The following is a 19,936-nucleotide window of genomic DNA, read 5'->3' as shown; positions in this document are numbered from 1 at the left end:
GGGAGACAAATCTGTGCTATCAGAACTCTGTTCCAAAAGATGAAATGCCAAAATATTTGAAAAAATCTCCAAGGGCATGATGGACAGAGGCTACAACAGGGACCTGCAGCAGTGCCGCATGAAAATTAAGGAGCTCAGGCAAGCCTACCAAAAAAGGCAAACTGCTGCTCCGGGTCAGAGCCCCAGACATGCTGCTTCTATGATGAGCTGCATGCAATTCTAGGGGGGGCCCCTACTACTACCTCGACCCCTGTCTGTGGACACCTGCAAGGCAGGAGTCTCACACATCAGGGATGAGGATTTTGGGGATGAAGAAGATGATGATGAGGAGGAGGATAGCACACAACAGGCAAGGGGAGAAACTGTTCTCCCCGACAGCCAGGAACTGTTTATCACCCTGGAGCCAGTACCCTCCCAAGGCGGGCTCCTGGACCATGAAGCTGGAGAAGGCACCTCTGGTGAGTGTACCTTTGTAAATATAATGCATGGCTTAAAAGCAAGCTTGTTTAATGATTAATTTGCCCTGAAGACTTGGAATGCATTCGCGGCCAGTACAGCTACTGGAAAAGTCTGCTAACGTGCCTGGGGATGAAGCTGAAATCCTCCAGGGACATTCAGAGGTGGCCGTTCCTGCTGAGCTGTTTGCCTGTGGCTGAAAAGAAATCATCCCCGCTTTTAGCCACACGGGAGTGGAGGGGGGGCGGCATTCACACTGAGCTGTTCGTGTTTGGCTGGCAGGAATCTTTCCTGATACTAATCACGTAGTGGGAGGAGGGGTGAAGCGATCATCCCAGAGAATTGTGGGGAGGGGGAGTAGTTAACCCGAAAACCGCAGCCCCTCATTTTAAATGGCCAACCCAATGGGTGCTTGGTATGGGAAAGGAGGGCACTGCTGTTTGAAACCATTCCCACATGTTATGAAGGTTGAAGAAGCCAAAAGACTGTGGCTTAACATGGCTGCCTGCAAGCCGAATTCTGTTGCCCGGCCCTGCATGTGTGATCTCTCACCAAACCTGCAAGCCCTCAATATAAGAGGCAAAATGCGACCTTGTACCGAAAGCACATGTGCTATGGAATGTTAACAGCTTGGTTCACCGTGAAAGAGTCTACCCATTGTTCTCTAGAATGTGTCTTTTTAAATACTACTCTCCCTTTTTTTCCTCACGCAGCTGCAAATGTTTCAACATTCCCCCATCATCTCCATCCCAGAGGCTAGCACGCTGAAAGAGCTCCGTAGAATGGGTGGAGGCAAACAATGGCAGAGTCCAGGAAAGCAGAAAATGAATGCGAGGATAGGAGGGACGAGCAAGATGAGAGGTTGCGGGAGCAAGAGGAGAGGTGGCAATAGCATGATGAAAGGAGGCAGGATGCAATACTGAGGATACTGGGGGATCAAACTGATATGCTCTGGCATCTGGTGGAGCTGCAGGAAAGGCAGCAGGAGCACAGACTACCCCTGCAGCCCCTGTGTAACCGCCCGCCCTCCTCCCCAAGTTCCATAGTCTCCTCACCCAGACGCCCAAGAACACGGAGGGGGGCCTCCAGGCACCCAACCACTCCACCCCAGAGGATTGTCCAAGCAACAGAAGGCTGGCATTCAATAAGTTTAGAAGTGTAGTATGGCCTTGTCCTTCCCTCCTCCCCTCATGCACCATCCCACCCGGTGCTTCCCTCTTCCCCCACCCCTCCCGGGCTACCTTGGCAGTTATCCCCTATGTGTGTGATGAATTAATAAAGAATGCATGATTTTGAAACAACAATGACTTTATTGCTTCTGCAAGCGGTGATCGAAGGGGGAGGGCGGTTGACTTACAGGGAAGTAGAGTGAACCAAGGTGGCAGGTTTTCATCAAGGAGAAACAAACAAGACTGTCACACTGTAGCCTGGCCAGTCATGAAACTGGTTTTCAAAGCTTCTCTGATGCGCAGGTTGCCCTGCTGTGCTCTTCTAATTGCCCTGGTGTCTGGCTGCGCGTAAATCAGTGGCCAGGATATTTGCCTCAACCTCCCACCCCGCCATAAACATCTCCCCCTTACTCTCACAGATTTTGTGGAGCACACAGCAAGCAGCAATAACAATGGGAATACTGGTTTCGCTGAGGTCTAACCAAGTCAGTAAACTGAGCCAGCGCGCTTTTAAATGTCCAAATGCACATTCTACCACCATTCTGCACTTGCTCAGCCTATAGTTGAACAGCTCCTGACTACTGTCCAGCCTGCCTGTGTATGGCTTCATGAGCCATGGCATTAAAGGGTAGGCTGGGTCCTCAAGGATAACTATAGGCATTTCAACATCCCCAACGGTTATTTTCTGGTCTGGGAAGTAAGTCCCTTCCTGCAGCTGTTCAAACAGACCAGAGTTCCTGAAGATGCGAGCGTCCTGTACCTTTCCCAGCCATCCAACGTTGATGTTGGTGAAACGTCCCTTGTGATCCACCAGAGCTTGCAGCACTATTGAAAAGTACCCCTTTTGGTTTATGTACTGGCTGCCAAGGTGGTCCAGTCCCAAGATAGGGATATGCATTCCGCCTATCACCCCACCACAGTTAGGAAATCCCATTGCAACATAGCCATCCACTGTGATCTGCACATTTCCCAGCGTCACTACCCTTGATAGCAGCTCAGTGATTGCTTTGGCTACTTGGATCACAGCAGCCCCCACAGTAGATTTGCCCACTCCAAATTGATTCCCAACTGACAGGTAGCTGTCTGGCATTGCAAGCTTCCAGAGGGCTATTGCCACTTCTTGTGAACTGTGAGGGCTGCTCTCATCTTGGTATTCTTGCGCTTCAGGGCAGGGGAAAGCAAGTCACAAAGTTCAATGAAAGTGCCCTTACGCATGCGAAAGTTTCACAGCCACTAGGAATCATCGCAGACCTGCAACACTATGCGGTCCCACCAGTCTGTGCTTATTTCCCAGGCCCAGAATAAGCGTTCCACGGCACGAGCCTGCCCCATTGCCATCAGGATGTGCAAATTGCCAGGGCCCGTACTTTGAGAGAAGTCTGTGTCCATGTCCTCATCACTTTCGTCACTGCGCTTCCATCACCTCCTCACCTGCTTTTGCAGGTCCTGGTTCTGCACATACTGCAGGATAATGCGCGAGGTGTTTACAATGCTCATAACTGCTGCGGTGATCTGAGCGGGCTCCGTGCTTGCCGTGGTATGGCGTCTGCAGGAGAGCAGAGTTGCAGCGGAAGTGGTGGCTTACAATGGATGCCACAAGAATAGATATTTATAGAGAATGACGAGAGGACCTGTGAGGTGGATTCATGAGAGCAGGAGAGCAGAGTTGCAGCAGAAGCGATGGAGGACGATGGTTAGCACCGCGCACATTTCCCAAGGAAGAACACACATACCCGGGAGCCCATGACAGACAACATGGAGAAATTCGCTATTGAGACAATAGCAGCAGAGCAGAGTTGCAGTGGATGACGACAGTTAGCAGTCCTACTGCACCATCTGCTGAAAGCAGTATGGCGTCTATACAGAAAAAAGACACAAAACTATTGTCTGCCGTTGCTTTCACGGCGGGAGGGGCGATTGATGACGTGTACCCAAAACCACCCGCGACAATGTTTTTGCTCCATCAGGCACTGGGAGCTTAACCCAGAATTCCAATGGGCGGCGGAGACTGCGGGAACTGTGGGATAGCTTCCCACAGTGCACTGCTCCTTAAGTCGATGCTAGCCACGGTAGTGAGGACGCACTCTGCCGACTTAATGCGCTTAGTGTGGACATATGCAATCAACTGTATAAAATCGATTTCTAAATATCGACTTCTATAATATCGACCTAATTTCATAGTGTAGACATACCCTTAGTTGTAGTAAAACTTGCAAACCTCAGCACTGTGATTCCATGCTATGCAGATGTAATGCTTTCATTCAAATGAAGTGATTTTAAACTCTACTCTCTTCAAGGCAGGGAATTTGCCTTTCTATTCTGTCTGCGCAGCTCCTAGGATATAGTGGCTGCTACAAGAAAGAAAAATCAATAATAGTAATAGTGAATCACATCTCTTGAAAATTAAGAAAGATGTTTCAACAGTATTATAATCAAACACTTCTCCTTTCATTGGCAGTGTCATAGAAAATGCTAATGGGAAAACTATATAAAGTAACTCCTCTATCCTTGCAACAAAGCCCGTTGCCAACTGTGCCCACATATCTATTCAGGGGATACCGTCATAGGGCCTAATCACATCAGCCACACTATCAGAGGCTCATTCACCTGCACATCCACCAATGTGATATATGCCATCATGTGCCAGCAATGCCCCTCTGCCATGTACATTGGCCAAGCTGGACAGTCTCTACGTAAAAGAATAAATGGACACAAATCAGACGTCAAGAATTATAACATTCAAAAACCAGTTGGAGAACACTTCAATCTCTCTGGTCGCCCGATTACAGACCTAAAAGTGGCAATTCTTTAAAAAAAAAATTCAAAAACAGTCCCCAACAAGAGACTGCTGAATTTGCAAACTGGATACAATTAACTTAGGCTTGAATAAAGACTGGGAGTGTATGGGGTCATTACACAAAGTAAAACTATTTCCCCATGTTTATTTCTCCCCTTCCACCCCCCACTGTTCCTCAGACGTTCTTGTCAACTGCTGGAAATGGCCCACCTTGATTATCACTACAAAAGGTTTTTTCACCCCCGCTCTCCTGCTGGTAGTAGCTCACCTTAAGTGATCACTCTTGTTACAGTGTGTATGGTAACACCCATTGTTTCATGTTCTCTATGTATATAAATTTCACTGTATTTTCCACTATATGCATCCGATGAAGTGAGCTGTAGCTCACGAAAGCTTATGCTCAAATAAATTGGTTCGTCCCTAAGGGGCCACATGTCCTCCTTTTCTTTTTGCGGATACAGACTAACATGGCTGCTACTCTGAAACCTCTCTTAACATTGTAGTTATGTTTCTGAAAAATGCGACTTTAAGCAAAACGATGTTAAGCTAATCCAATTTCCCCATAAGAATTAATATAAATGGGGGGGTTAGGTTCCAGGGAAATTTTTGTCACACACACACACACAGTATAAGTTTTAAACAAACAGTTTAATATTGTACACAGTAATGATTATTGTGAAGCTTGGTTGAGGTGGTGAAGTCAGAGGGTGGGATATTTCCCAGGGGATGTCTTACTGCTAAATGATGCACTAGCGTTCGGCTGAGCCCTCAAGGGTTAACACATTGTTATTAATGTAGCCTCACACTCTACAAGGAGCACAAATGGAGGGAGGGGAGACAGCATGGGAGACAGACACACACACCCTGTGTGTGGGGGAGAGAGAGAGAGAGATGCACATTGCTCCTTTAAGTACGCTGACCCCACTCTGAGTACACTGCCTTTTTAAGTATATCAGCACATTGAGACAGCAGCTAGGGCCAGCAAGCTCTCTCTATCCTGAGCCCTGTTGTATCCCCAACCTGCTCTATATGGAGAAGGGGTAAGCAGGAGGCAGGAGCAGGGGGGAGGGGGACACATTGACGTTAGCCTCCTTCTCCCCTGCCCCCCCCCTCCCGGGAGGGTCCCGGGAGCCACTCCAAGGCAGAGGCTCCCTGGAGCCACTCCAAGGCAGAGGGCAGGAGCAGCACGTGGCAGTGGGGGGAGGGACAGCTGAACTGCCGGCAGTTGGTAGCTGGCAATTGGTAGCTGGCTGGGCGGCTGCCGCACTGGGAACTTAGGGGAACAGGGAGCTGATGGGGGCTGCCTGGCCACCCTGGTTCCAAGCCCCCACCAGCTAGCTCCAACTGGCTGCTCTTCCTGCAAGCAGTGGACAAAGCAGGCAGCTGCCAAACAACATTATAAGGGAGCATTGCGCAACTTTAAACAAGCGTGTTCCCTAATTGATCATCAGCGTAACAACGAAACAATGTTAACCGGGACGACTTTAAGTGAGGAGTTACTGTAGTTATATCTCCCCCCCTCCCCCCCATTATGGCCATTGCTTTTTTAGTGTTCTAAGTGTAAAGACTTTACAGGGAATATAAAAAAGAGCTTCAAAAGATCTTACAATCTAACCCAATTAACCAACATTTCAAGACACTATATTTCTGGAGAGGAGCAGAATGTGAAGTGATGAATAGAGCTGGGTGACTTTTTTTCAGCAAATAGTTATTTGCCAACAAATGCAGTTTCTGTTGAGCCAAAACTACACCTCTACCCCGATATACTGCGGTGTGATATAATGCGGTAAAGCAGCACTCTGGGGAGTGGGGCTGCTTTATCTCATTATATCTGAATTCGTGTTACCACAAGCGGTTCCGCCCCCCGCCCCCTTACTTGCTGCGGCCCCCCCACCCCAGCTCATCTCCGCTCCGCCTCCTCCCACGAGCACACCACAATCAGCTGATTGGCGCTGTAAGCCTGGGAGGGAGAGAAGTGGAGCTGTGGTGCGCTTGTGGGAGGAGGCGGAGGTGAGCTGGGGCGGGGGTGGGGGCACAGAGGAACAGCTCCCCGCCCCAGCTCACCTCTGCTCCACCTCCTCCCCTGAGCACGGTGCTCTGCTTCACCCCCCGCCTCCCTCCCTTCCTTCCAGGCTTCCCGCGCCAACGGCTGGTTGGTGTGGCATCCTGGAAGGAAGGAAGGAAGGGGGGGGAAGCGGAGCAGTGGCGGCACGCTCAGGGGAGGAGGCGGAGGCAGGGTGGAGGTGAGCTGGGGCAGGGAGCGGTTCCTCTCCCTACGCCAATATACCGCGGTCTCACCTATAAGACGGTAAGATTTTTTGGCTTCCGAGGACCGCATTATATCGGGGTAGAGGTGTATTTGCAAATTCATACCAAGTTTGCCAAATAGTTTCAGCCAAACAAAAAATCAAAATGCTTTGTTTCAGCCTGACTCAAAATTTTTCGTGTTGATTTTGGCAGCTATGAAAAAAGCAAATGAGGACTAGATTTACTGAATGGTCCTGGGGAGAGGCAGCAACTTCAGTGGTTAGGGAATTCACCTCTGATGTGGAAGGCCCCGCTTGATGTAGAGAAGGGATTTGAACTTGGGTCTCCCACGTTGCCACTGGGCTATTCTGGTATGGGACTGTCTCAGTCACTACTGTTGAAGCGGTTCTACTGTTTATAAATAATCAGTCATAGGAGCAGAGATTTGGACTTGGGTCTCCCATATCCTAGGTGCATGGCCTACCTACCTGGCCTACCTACCTGGCAGTAGAGTCATTTCCACTCCCTCTCCCTGGCCCCATAACTATTCATCATCATTCACAGTGGCCATTCAAAGTCATTAATAATGGTTTTGTTTGTTTTAAACAAAATGTAGAACATGGCTAACAAAATGAAAAGCCATTTTTGTTGGGAAGCCATTGTTGTTGGGAAGCAATGTTTTGACAAAACCTTCAAGCAGCTGTAGTACCAAAGGCTAGTTTGTCAATGGCAGGAGTAGGGCCTACAATTATAGATTGGTGCCCACCCAAAAAAACCCAGTCTGAACAGACTTTGCTTTAGAAAAGGTGGCCCAATCTGTCTTTTTGGATTTTTCTCTGTGGCTGTTAAATGTGCAGCTGTGTACAGTGTTTGATCGTCTATTAAATTTCTGAAGCTCTTACAAATAGTAGTATAAGCCACATTAGGACATGTGGTGCGCTAGAGCAAAGGCTGAGAAGTCGAGGGAGTAAAGTGAGCAAGGATGGGGAATAGTTTTGTGGCCTGAACATCAGGTATGAAATATGTAGGCTCCCTGAAACTGCAGGTTTGAATCTTCACAGAGGCGACTCAGTCCTTCATTCTTCAGATGCAGAAAAACTGAGTTCCATGCACTGCCTTTTGTGGGTCTTTTGGAGGAAGCCCTTAAAGCCCAGATTCTCTGTTACAGCCCTGTCCATAGTGGGAGCAGTGCTGGTGAAAAATCCAAGTTTGACAGGGATGGTGTGTGAACGGGCACAGCATGACGCTGGGAGGAAACCAGCCTTTGATAGGAGACTGGTTTGGTACGACCAGCTCTGGAAGAGAGAGCTTAGTTCAGTTTTCACCTCATTTAGTTTTTGGGATTTCTGCTGACATTGTCAGCTGGTGCCAGTTTAAATGTGGCTTCTGTTTCATGCCATTGATTGCTGTCTGCAGCTGAACTAAACTGAATTCCCTGGTCTTAGTTCATATGGGCAGTCTCAGTGGGGTTGCAGAGGTATAAATGAGAACTGGACACATTGACTCTCATCACTTATCTAGAGGAAGGGAGATTCTGAGTGCTGTCAAGCATTTTATAACCATTCACTGTGAATGTGGGCATCTAAATGTACTTATTAAGGTGTCAGGTCAGCTATTTAATATTCACATCATGGTGGGCATCTTCATTTACATGTGATCTCCCTATGGTCTGTGTAGCAGGGAGAGTAAGCTTCTCCACTTCCTTGCTTGATTAGCTGCTAATTATGTTGAAACATGAGAGATGCTCAGAAAGGACTCTTAAACATGTATAGGATTCTGTGTTTGTCTCATGCACTTTTATGGCCTGATTGTGGAAATTGCATATAGCCCTGAGTAAAGGTCAGTACAATCACCCCACCTCAAGGGAAACTCCAGGAGGGATGTGCCCCAGGACAGAACGAATCCTCCCCCATCTCCCCAGTGTGCGGGGAAAGCCCACAATCTGTGTTATCCCTTCTAAATGACCCATGGAAGGGGAGGACGGGTGCAATTCTTAGCAATGCATTCTGGTCTGTTTCCTAACCCCGTCTCTGCAGCTGTCAGCTATGTGGGCTCATGTTCAGGGGAGTCCGGGAATACAAAAGCCAGAGTCCATTTGCTGGACAATAGGTGTCTGGAGGGAGCAGTCTCTGTTCATCTGAGTATTCCTGGAGCTTATGCAGAGTGCTAAAGGAGGACAGCGTCCTATACCCTCTTCCCTTACTATAAACCGATGTAAGGGCCAGGGACAATCTAGCCCTCAGTAGTCTCCTACATTTGTGGACCTGGTAAATATAGTGCTCAGTGTGTCACAGTGAAGTTTAGGGTTTTGCAAAGAGATCATAAGTTGAATGCCATGGGATAACTACCATCACCTCCTACTATAAATTAACAATCTTATTGTGAAAGAAAAAGTTGATTATATTAGCAGTGCTGTTCTAACCTCATCTCAAACTGGCTATTTTAGCCCTTATTAAGAGCTGGCTAATTTCTTGTGTAGGCTAGTGTGTAGGATTCATTGCAAAAGACTGGGTAGTACGTTGACAGAAATATTAATTATGTGATAATGGTAAATTCACTTAATTTGGGTGTTTGTGAAATGGTATTATATTTAGCGATCAAAGGCTAAACTATCGCACAACATGCAGATTCCAATATGCATTCAGTCATTTTCCCTCCTATGTATTTAATTAGCCCAAGCTGTCAAAGGAGCACTATTTCATTTACTGTTGCTACTGCAGTTTTGTCAAAAATCCAACATAAAGACAAATCTGATGTGAGACCAATGAAACGGTAACTTGCTCTATGAAGCATGGTACTTATAAAAAGATATCTGACAATTTATTAGACAGTAACTGATTGCTTGCTAAGGTTCTGTATGTTCATTTGAGATTGTCTTAAAGAACCTACACATTTTCCACATCTAGTCTGTGGTGTATTAACATATATCCAAAACAATCACTAATGTATGCAACGGTTGTGAGCAGCTGTTCCTACAGCATTTGCCTTCTGCTTCCATGTGAACAGTAACTGAAGTCCACATTGCAGCTAGACTTCAATGTCCATCCAACTTCAATTGCCCTCTTTGTACTACACAGGCCAAATAAGCAGGGAGTGAGGATCCCATTTCTGTAATTGGCTAAATCCTAACCATTGATCCTTGCTCCTGGGGGAAGTTCAGATCGACTCAGTTCTGGGGCTTGGGCCCACCTCTATTTATATATAACACAGGCATAAAAAAACTAGTCTGCTAATTGTCTCCTTTCTTTACAGCAATGTTGTGATTGCTGCACTCTGGGACTGAGGGTAAAAAGTGAGGGGCAAACCTGTGAGTCCAACCCAAATCTCGGCTATCCCTGCAACCACGTGATGCTGTCCTGCTGTGAAGGAGAAGATCATCTTATTCCTCCAGAAATAAAAAGGCATCCCGAACCTCTGCCAACAGTGACACCTGAGAGAAGTAGGTTCCCTGGTTTTAATTACAGGCAGTTGTACAGATGAGCAGTTTCTTCATTCAAGACCAAAAAAACCCCAAAACTGATACTGTGGAAGTACAATTGGTTTCACTTTCAGTCAAAAATAAAGCACTTCCTTTGGACCAGAGATGGACTGAATTGGGTCAGAAATTTTAGATGCCTCTGAACTTGGGGTGCCCACCTATCTGCTGGTATTTCATTAGCCGCCAGGTTGGATGATGCAACCTACTAGATTGTCCAGAATGGTTACCCACAACGCTTTCACTGAGCCAAATAGGACTGACTATTCCTTTCTGTGCAAAGGAAATATTTACTAATGCTTAGGGCTTGTCTACAAGTGAAAGTTAATCTGGAATGAGGTAGGGTATGAATTTAAAGCAAATTAACTCCACTGTATTAGGCAAATCTGGAGTAAGGCATTCTTATTCTGTAATAAGAGCATCTACACAGAGTTCGTCAAGAGTAACTCTCCATGCCCACAAAGCCTTAACCAAGGTCTCAGTCCTCTTGTTTCCTTGTTGCTTGTCACAACCCTGATGTAAAGCCAAGTAGTTTCTACAGGGTGTGCCGAATAGTTTCACTGAAAAAGCATTTGCCTCTTCAAAATGCAGACTTAGGGCATCACTAGTGACATTTTCTCCCCATCCTCTCCCTTGAGTCCACCTTCAGTGGAAGCAAGTAGCTCCCTACCAAATGGTGTTGAAGAGGCTGGGGGTTCCTGTCTCTCCGGCTCAGTAAACATAATGGTAGCAGCAGGGCAATCTGTTTCCTGCCTTTTTGCCATAGGCAGATGGGCAGCTCTGAGCCCTCAAAAGATCCTTTTAAAATTGGCGGGTACAGCCATACCAAAATACCAAAGGAGATTGGTGGAGCTGCCTCTCAGTGCTCCCCAGAGTCACTGGTGCTGGAATAGGCTGGCTGAAAGGCAGTGGGTCATTCCCATGGAAGACTGCAAAGGTAAAGGTGGGGGTGGGTGCCTTTTTATAGGGGTAGCAACTCATAGGCCACGTTCTAATTGGCCCTTTGGTCTCTGCTACCACACACTGCAAGCTCCGTAGTGCACTTTGACTGCAGTAGGTGAAAGCACACTACAGGACATTTAGTGCACAGTAGCAAGCTCCACACAGTGATTTAGTGTGCAGCAGGTTTGTGCACTGTAGACTATACCCTAGAGTCTCCGTGTGGCCAAGCCCTGAGTTTGCTCCAAACAATCTGGCCCCTGGTTTATGGCGCAAACAAAACCTCTTGAATAAGGTTTGCAAACTGCAGATGAACCAAAACGGACACATATCGGCCTATCCTTGTTTTGCATTAAATACCACAACACTTGTCAGTCAGGGACTCAAGGTTTTTTACAAACATTAATGCAGCTCCTTAGTGTCCTTGCAAGGTGTGCAAATAGTGTTATATCCATTTTGAAAATGAATATACTGACACCAAGCAGTTAAGTGAATTTACCTAAGGTCACACAGTGAAAGAGTTGTGGAACCAGGGAACAGAATGGTAGAGTCAAGACTCGTCGTCCCTTTCTCTAACCACTAGATTATACTTTCTCCAGCATGATGTACCAAGCACCTGTTACACATAACTAACAAGTAATTGTCCCTCTGGATAGCCATCTAGCATGCTGGATTCAAATCCTTGCCCATTCTCTTCTCCCAATTTGTACGTGGAATGATTCTGTTTTAAACCAGTGTAGGGCCTGGGTAGTGCAGCTAGTGCTGTGTTACACACACATTTCTGACGTTCAAAAGCTGTGGAACTTCAATAAGAAACAGAAATCTAGAACACACAGGCTCTTTTCTTTTTAAAGAGTGGAAAGCTTTTAAAGACACGATGTTTTAAAGATTTCTAGGGGAAATGACAACATTTGTGTACATTTTCACCCGGGGCAAAGGACAGGGGGTTATTTCTCTACTCGGTTTTTTCCAGAGTATTAGCATATAGTATGTAAAAAAAATACACTGCGCTTCTTTTGTTTGTTTGTTTTTTAAAGGAAGGCGAAAGATGCACATGGGAATTTAAAAAGTAAGACGGTATAAAATGTGACCCTGATGTTCTCAGTGCTTTCATGTGAAAGTTTTCAAAGCTCCTGGAAATTCCGACCCAAAAAATCTCCAAAAGTCTCTCCTAAAGAATCTTGTTTGCTGAACAGCATATCAGAAGTAGAGTGAAAAAGGAACTCTGCGTACCAATGTCTTTAATAATCATTTCATATTTTGTTAAGAATGCCCAGAACAGTCACACTGATGCAACAATAGTTTGATTCTTCAGATAGGTACAGCATGTGAAAAGTTGCAGAAATCCATTGCATATTTTTAAAGAATTTGGGTTTTGGCCAGATCCTCTTTTAGGATCAATGGAGCTACACTAATTTATAGCAGCTGAAGATCTTGGTCCTTACCTGTGCCATGCTGTCTAATCAGACCAGCTGTTTTCCCTTGAGGTGGTAGTAAGGTATCGCTACCTTTATCTTGCTAATAGAGATGTGCAAAATATTTGTACTAGTTTTCTAAGTTTGTGCTTTGGTTTTTTTTGCATTTCACTTGGTACTCAAACTGAGCTGTTTTTGAGGAGGAAAAGTCATTCTGGTGAACTCATCTTTTGGAGTGAAATTTGGCTGGGTATGGGCGTATTTGAACAAGAAGGGGTCCCTTCCAAGTGAAGAGAGCTTCAAATCTTAAACCGCAAAGAAAATTAGGTTTTTTGTATGGCAATAGCCATCCCCTACAGCAGGACTGGGCAAAACAAATATAACAAACCTTTGTGCACAAATAAGTTCCCCCAAATGAACACTTTTGAATTTTGCACACATCTAATTACCAGCCCATTTCTTTTAAAAGCCGTGGCTCTTGCAAGCAATAGACGGTTGGTAGAAGGATAAAGCTTTGGTTTGTTCTGTATCTGAAGCGCTTTACCTGACACAAAGTCCCCTGTTACTTGTAAACCCCTCACCTTCACTTTGAGTTCTCAGGATCGTGTGATGTAGGGTGACCATATTTCCCTATGCTGAATACGGGACACCAGGTAAAATTATTCGTATTCAAGCAAGTTCAACGGTAATCAATCAGAACTATGTAGTACAAACGTTCAAATTAACATCAAGTTGACTGAGCCCCTGTTGAAAAGAAATGTTGTAGAGTTGGATTCTTTTTATTTACCTTCTTATCTTCAAAGCTTTAGGGTTCACACGGGGGTGGTGACACACACACACTCACTCCCGTACATCTCTCTCACGTGGGAAGGTGACCAACCGACCCGACCCAACCCTCCCTGCCTGGTGCTCTCCGCCCTCCATGCCTGGCTGGGCCACCGGGACAGACCCGCCTCTCCTGGTACTTGGTGCCGGCTCTTCCTGAGGCAACGCATGGAGGGAGGGGCATGCATGTTCACATGCCCCCACTCCCCAGATTTCTGCCAGGGTTCATACCAGAATGTGGCCAGCAGCAGCCTTTCGGCACTGTGTGGGAGGGACAGTCAGGAGTTGCTTCCAGCCACAGAGGGGGAGGGGAAGGGATGACCTGGCCTGTGTCTTTGCAGAGCTCATTTCCCCCTTCTCCCCACCCAGCGTGGCTTGAAGCAGCTCCCTTCCCTTCCTGCCTACAGTGTCAGAAGGCAGCTAACATCTCCTCCAGGCTGCTGCTGGCCACCGACATAACCCAGCCACCTCCTGTCCCCGCTCCACTCTGCTACAGTGCACGCAGGAAGAGGTTAAGCCCTGAGGATGCATTGTGCACCAGAGCCCAGGGAACCTGACTGCAGGAGCTTCAGCAAGCCCGGCCAGAGAGGTGGCTCAGCAGCGGAGGGTGCCTAGGGGACGGAGCAGCCCCATGCTCCCTGGGGGTAGGACCCGGGTAGAGAGGGGAGTGAGTGAAGAGGGAGCTAAGCCCCTGCCCAGGGGGGCTGTTGTGGAGCCACTGGGTTGGGGCACGAACAAGCTGGAAATAGCTTCTCCCCCTGCCACTCCAGACAGGGCCGGGTCCAGGCACCAGCAAAACAAGCAGGTGCCTGGGGCGGTGGCACATTTCTAGGGGCAGCATTCTGGCGCCAGCCATGCCGCCCCTAGAAATGTGCCGCCCCTCTCGAAATGTGCCCCCACCGCCCCAGCTTGCCTCCGCTCCGCCTCCGCCTGCTCCCCTGAGCGCGCCGCCGCCACTCCGCTTCTCCCCCTCCCTCCCAGGCTTCCCACACACAAAACAGCTGTTTCACGCTGCAAGCCTGGGAGGGAGGGGGGAGAAGCGGAGCGGCAATGCACTCAGGGGAGGCGGCAGAGGTGAGCTGGGGTGGGGAGCAGTTCCTCTACCGGGGGGGGCATTACTTCCTGCGCTCCCCCCCCACCCTCGCTCACCTCCGCTCCGCCTGCTCCACTGAACGCGCTGCCTCTCCCTCACCTGAGAGGGAGGGGGGAGAAGCGGAGTGATTGCGTGTTCAGGGGAGCAGGCGGAGCGGAGGTAAGCTAGGGCGGGAGGTTGCGGGGGAGGAGCTGCGGGAAGCAATGTTGGGGGGAAAATGCAGCACGCCCAGGGGAGGAGGCAGGGCCAGGGATTTGGGGAAGGGATTGGGAAAGGGCGGAGTTGGGGCAGAGCCAGCGTCAGGGGGGCATGAAAAAAAAAAGCGGGGGCAGCCCAAAATTTTTTTGCTTGGGGCAGCAAAAATCCTAGAGCTGGCCCTGACTCCAGAACTTAGCTGAGGGGTGGAGAGGCTTCTCTGCGCCAATGCTGTATGGGGCTTTGGCACATGCAGGGTTTGGCTCCTCCTGGGGCGAGAGGATTTTGGGCTTTCCTGGGGTGCTAGCCCAGCCAGAGGCAGTGTGGAAAGGAAGGAGCCTGCCGGCCAGGCTGTTGGCAAGCTGAGCATTCTGACCAGGTGCTGGTTCTCTGCACAGTGCTGGGAGTGAGACGCGCCCCGCTGGTGGGAGGGAGGGGGGGTAGTAATGGATGAGCACCAGGGCTGGGGGGTAAAGGGGCAAAGCAGTGAGAGGACAGCGAGAGGGAGAGCACATAAAAGGCCAATGGGTGGGCAGCAGAGGTGACGCATAACCGGCCACTGCCTGGCACCCACACTCGCCAGCCACCACAGAGCGCAGTCAGTGCCGGCCAGAAACGGGACAGGGGGCGAGACCCTGCTGGCTGAGAGCTGGCACGCAGTGGGGACTGCACTGACAGACCAGCAGAGGGAGTGGCTGGCCCACCACGCTGCAGCCTTGCCCCACCACCAGGCTTGCACACCCACTCTCATTTTCGGTTACTGGACCCCCATGCTCACCAATGGTGGGTGGCTGGCTGGCGAGCAGGGATCTGGCCAGCAGCAGGATCCACCAGTACTGGTGAGGGGGAACAGAAAATATGGGGCAATTTGTCCATTTTTTAAGAAAAGTCGGGACACCTGCAGGAGGGCTTAAATAAGGGACTGTCCCTTTAAAAATGGGACATCTGGTCACCCTAGTGTGATGCCAACTTCTGTCAACCCTTGTGTAGAGTAGAATTGACAAGACTTGGCACCTCTAGCTATGAGGGGGGAAAACTCTACTCCTTTGAGGCCTCTCTGCTGTAACTAGTCCAGTTTTAAATAGTTACATGTTGTTTGGCTTGTTACAATAAACTTCATGGGGGGGAGGGGGAGGAAATCACGTTTACTATAGTGTAATTCACAGTTGCCCCAGCAGAGGTCACTGTGTGGCTGAGGGGCGGGAGCAAGGAGCTTTCCCTTCCCAGCTTTGTCCCTAAGCACACGGATGTGGATTTGGCAAGGGCTTGCTATTGGCAGGGCAAAATACCCAGAGCCAGATGTTTGGAGGCATGGCTATTGTCCCTGTCCAGCCCCTGCCAGGCACTGGACAGCATCTGTGCCCCAGTTCAGCACAGCACTTAAGCACATACTTAAATGTAAGTCCTGTTGATGTTAATGGGATTTAAGAATGGTGAAAGTTAAGGACCCGCTGAAGTGCTATGCTAAATAGGGATGGTTTGTTGAATCGGGGTCCTGGAGAGCTGCATTGGGATAACAGGTTACATCTTTTCAGAGGGGGTAGATGGGGTACTAGTGAGCATGCTGCCCCATCACTCCTAGACCCGTTATGTCTGCACGTGTTCTTGGTAGGCATAATGCTTCCACCCTCAGTCTGCTCAAGCTCTGTCTCTTCTTCCTCTCCTCTAAGGTCTTAATTTGGACCTGACAAGTCCAACTGAAGAATTACTGTATTTTACTTTAATCCTTCCTAAATTACTCTTTTAAAATGCATAAAATAATTAACGTGGCATTCAATTTTTCTGACATTTAATTAACTTTTACATAATGGGAAGCATAGTAATGTATTTTAGTGGAACTGGCTTAAACAAATACTTGGTAAAGAAACAGACCTATTGAAAGGAAACTATTTTTCTAAGTACCAAACCAAAACTCATACAGAAATACAACAAAACCCCTTTAAATCCTTAGTAATGTTATACTCTACACCTATTAGAAAGAGAGGCACTTTCAGTCAACAAGTGGAAGTGGCCTGGTGAAAGAAAACATCTGCTAGGTAAATATTTTGTCTGTGTAATAAATTAAAATATCTTCCACAAGCAGAACGCTCATAAACAGTTCCCCTTTAAAGGGACACACCTGTTAACCCTAATGCATCAAAACTCCTATTTTATCTGTTCAAACTATCTGCAGGATTTCAGAAAATTCTCTTCTGCTCGTGCTTCTTAGCAGGGCCCTTTTTTAAAACTCTGGCTCTGCACATGAATAGGTGTGTGACCCTTTGCTCTTGCTGTTCACTCTCAGGCACTTGATCCAGCCAAAGCAGTTTGTAAGCGACAAAGAGGAAAGAATAGGAAAAAGGATAAGAGAGCATTGATTGCTCACCTACTGTAGGTACGCTAGGCATATCTGAAGTAAGCACATTTTCCCCCCTTTCTGATTGGCTTGAAGCATCCCTGCTTTAGTGAAATATGGGAATTGTCTTACTGTTAAACTTTGTGGGCTGAGGATTTTTTATGAAAAAAAAACTATGAATGGTGTTGCCATTAGGCATCATTCTTACATTTCTTTTCTGTTGCTAAGGATTCAGTATAATCACTAATGCTTCTTCTTACAATACCCACAGATGACAGCTTTTATTTAAAAACAAACAAACAAACAAAACCCCAAGAGTTTTCAAAGAGTTGGAATTAAGTGATTTTGAAACATAAGGTGCTAGGAACAAAACAAGGTGTTTGTTTCATAGTCAATAGTGTTTCTTACTACTGAAATGATATGGAACGCAGCATTGAATATCTGAGCACGCACAAACATGCATTAGAATCTCTAGGTTTTCTGAATTTTATTTTTGTGAAACCACAGAATAAGTTACTGAAACTTATGTGATCCAAAAGGGAACACCACTGCAGGTTTGCTAAGGCTTAGACCATGATCTCTCCAGGGGTAGCAAACGGGAGCTTTCCAGCTTTATAGAGAGAGATCTCTGGACAAATCAAGCAATATAATCAAGGCACAGGACATTTCTAGGATTTGATACGTGGCTGGGGGGAGGAGATGACCCTAAATGTGGCTGAAGGCCCTTGATCACAGATGCATATTAATCCCAAAGAAATACTCTGACCCATGCTCAGCATACTACTATAACATGATTTTTTAAAATTGTGTGGGTCATTTTCAGTTGGTACTATACATACAGAGCATGCCTACAGAAGTAATGCCTTGAATAGGAACTGCTCTGATTACTCTTTTCAGAGTAACAGCCATGTTAGTCTGTATTTGCAAAAAGAAAAGGAGTACTTGTGGCACCTTAGAGACTAACCAATTTATTTGAGCATAAGCTTTTGTGAGCTACAGCTCACTTCATCGGATGCTGTAGCTCACGAAAGCTTATGCTCAAATAAATTGGTTAGTCTCTAAGGTGCCACAAGTACTCCTTTTCTTTCTGATTACTCTGATCATCTCTCAATGTTTATTTCTTCTTAACATTATTAGTAGATATATGGATAGATGACTGTGAAGAATAGGAAATTATTGATAGTATTCTTATGAATACTGTGTGCATATTTGTGGGTTTAGAGGTTATCTTGTGGCCAGTTTAGAATTAAGTCCAGCTCTTCCCAACTACCTAGGTTTTTAATTCAATTGCCTGGGCTCAGAGGAACAATACTTGATGGGTGGCTACTGCTAATGCCCTATGGAGAAACATATAGACCAGTTTGAATCAGGTGCAGGGTCCCAAATCAGACAAAGGAAAGAAAATAATGGATAAAAAGCCAGTGAACTAACGGGAGAGACACTGCCTGGGGAAATCAGACTGAGAGGTAGAAGCTTCCTGGACAGTCTGCCTCACCTACCTAGAACTGGCAAGGAAAGGCCAATGCACGATAATGCATTTAGGCTTTTGTCATTTTAACCCTGGTTACTGTACTTGTTATGTTCCTATGGATAAATAAATCGTATGTGTTTTGAAAAAGCTGTCATAAGTCACTATGTTCATCAGCTGATCGCAGCTCCTGGAGAGAAATGTATAGCAAAGCAAAATGTGGGCCTGCTGGGATAACACGTCGGCGAGACTGGGTACTGTAACCTGGTGATACAGTCGAAAAGTGGCATATGCCACAGAATGCCAGCCTAAGAGAAGTACAGCTAAGGGCCTGGGGCTTAGAAAGAGTGCCCACAAGAGAGACGGAGAGTGGGGTCAAGGTATAGCACCTGCCCTAGAAGCATATCAGTAACTTTATCCAAGATGAAATTATAATGGGTAGGGATAGTCAGCATGGAGCACTGGACTGAGACTCAAGAGACCTGGATTCTATTTCCGCTTTTCCCACTGACCTTCTGTTTTTGCTTGAGCAACACTGTGTTTCTCTGAGCTTCTGATTCCCTTCCCATCTTTTGTCTGGCTTGTCTCTTTAGATCGTAAGCTTTTAGGACAGGGGCTGGCTCTTACTGTACTTCTGTACTGTACCTAGGACAGTCAGTCCCCAGTCTCAGTTGGAGCCTCTAGGCACTACTGCCATACAAATAATAATATAGTGGACCTTACAAACAGAGTGAAAGTGCATGAAGGACCGTCCTTTAGTCGGTGGCCACTTTAAAGAACTGCATCCTCAAAGCTTACACAACAATTATGATTGCCATTTAGTTAAAGAACCACCTATTTAGGGCAAATATTTTTTTTTATCCCTTGAATCGCTGCTTAAGGTGGGTTTCACTGTGTCTTCTGGTGTTTTTTTCCTCATGACAGTACATGCAGTATTCTCTAGGTTCTTGTCTTGCTTAATGATGCTATAATGTTGGTAGTTTCAGAAATTGAGGATCACAATGAAGCCTTGTCCATCAGTAACGAAGCTGAACTGTCTAACAACTTACCTGGAGATGACCTGGATGAGTGCCTTGTCTATCCTGGAGAGCTCTGTCAGCACCTGTGCATCAATACAGTGGGATCTTACAGGTGTTCATGTTTCCCAAGATTTACTCTGCAAGATGATGGGCTCAGCTGTAATCCAGGTGAGAAACATGGGCAGGAAACAAATAAAGAAAAGTCATCCCATACATGATTAGTAGTGTCCCCACCTTGCCATCTTTACTGACCTGTCCAGTTTTAATCTGACTTTTTATTTAGTCTCATACTATCTGAAACAGAGAGTGTGAATTAAATGTTGGAGAGAGAGAGGTTTTACGAGGAAAATAGGAAATCATAGCAACTAGATCAGCAGGATTATTCCCTCAGCTATGTTGTCTAGTCTTTATCAATTTTTTTAAATGACCCAAGCAATGGAGGTTCCACCATTTTTCTTGAGTCTGATAGTTCTCAGTCAGGGATCTTTTCCTGATATTGGCTG

At 46.9% G+C, this 19,936-nt stretch overlaps 1 protein-coding gene across 14 annotated transcripts in view; it reads left to right on the top strand.

Moving 5' to 3' along the window:
• The window catches only part of FBLN2 (fibulin 2), a 204,068-nt gene that overhangs the window by 143,266 nt on the left and 40,866 nt on the right, over positions 1-19,936 (top strand). For all 14 annotated transcript variants that reach the window (XM_037904979.2, XM_037904977.2, XM_043551404.1 and 11 more), the window contains 2 exons: positions 9,922-10,108; positions 19,395-19,601. In XM_037904979.2, coding sequence (XP_037760907.1) covers positions 9,922-10,108; positions 19,395-19,601 — 394 coding nt within the window. The remainder of the gene's footprint in view (positions 1-9,921; positions 10,109-19,394; positions 19,602-19,936) is intronic.

This window comes from Chelonia mydas, chromosome 7 (assembly GCF_015237465.2).
Source record: "Chelonia mydas isolate rCheMyd1 chromosome 7, rCheMyd1.pri.v2, whole genome shotgun sequence".
Taxonomy (NCBI): Eukaryota; Metazoa; Chordata; order Testudines; family Cheloniidae; genus Chelonia; species Chelonia mydas.
The sequence above is the reverse complement of the archived record's forward strand: the minus strand, read 5'-3'. Positions and strand labels throughout refer to the sequence as shown.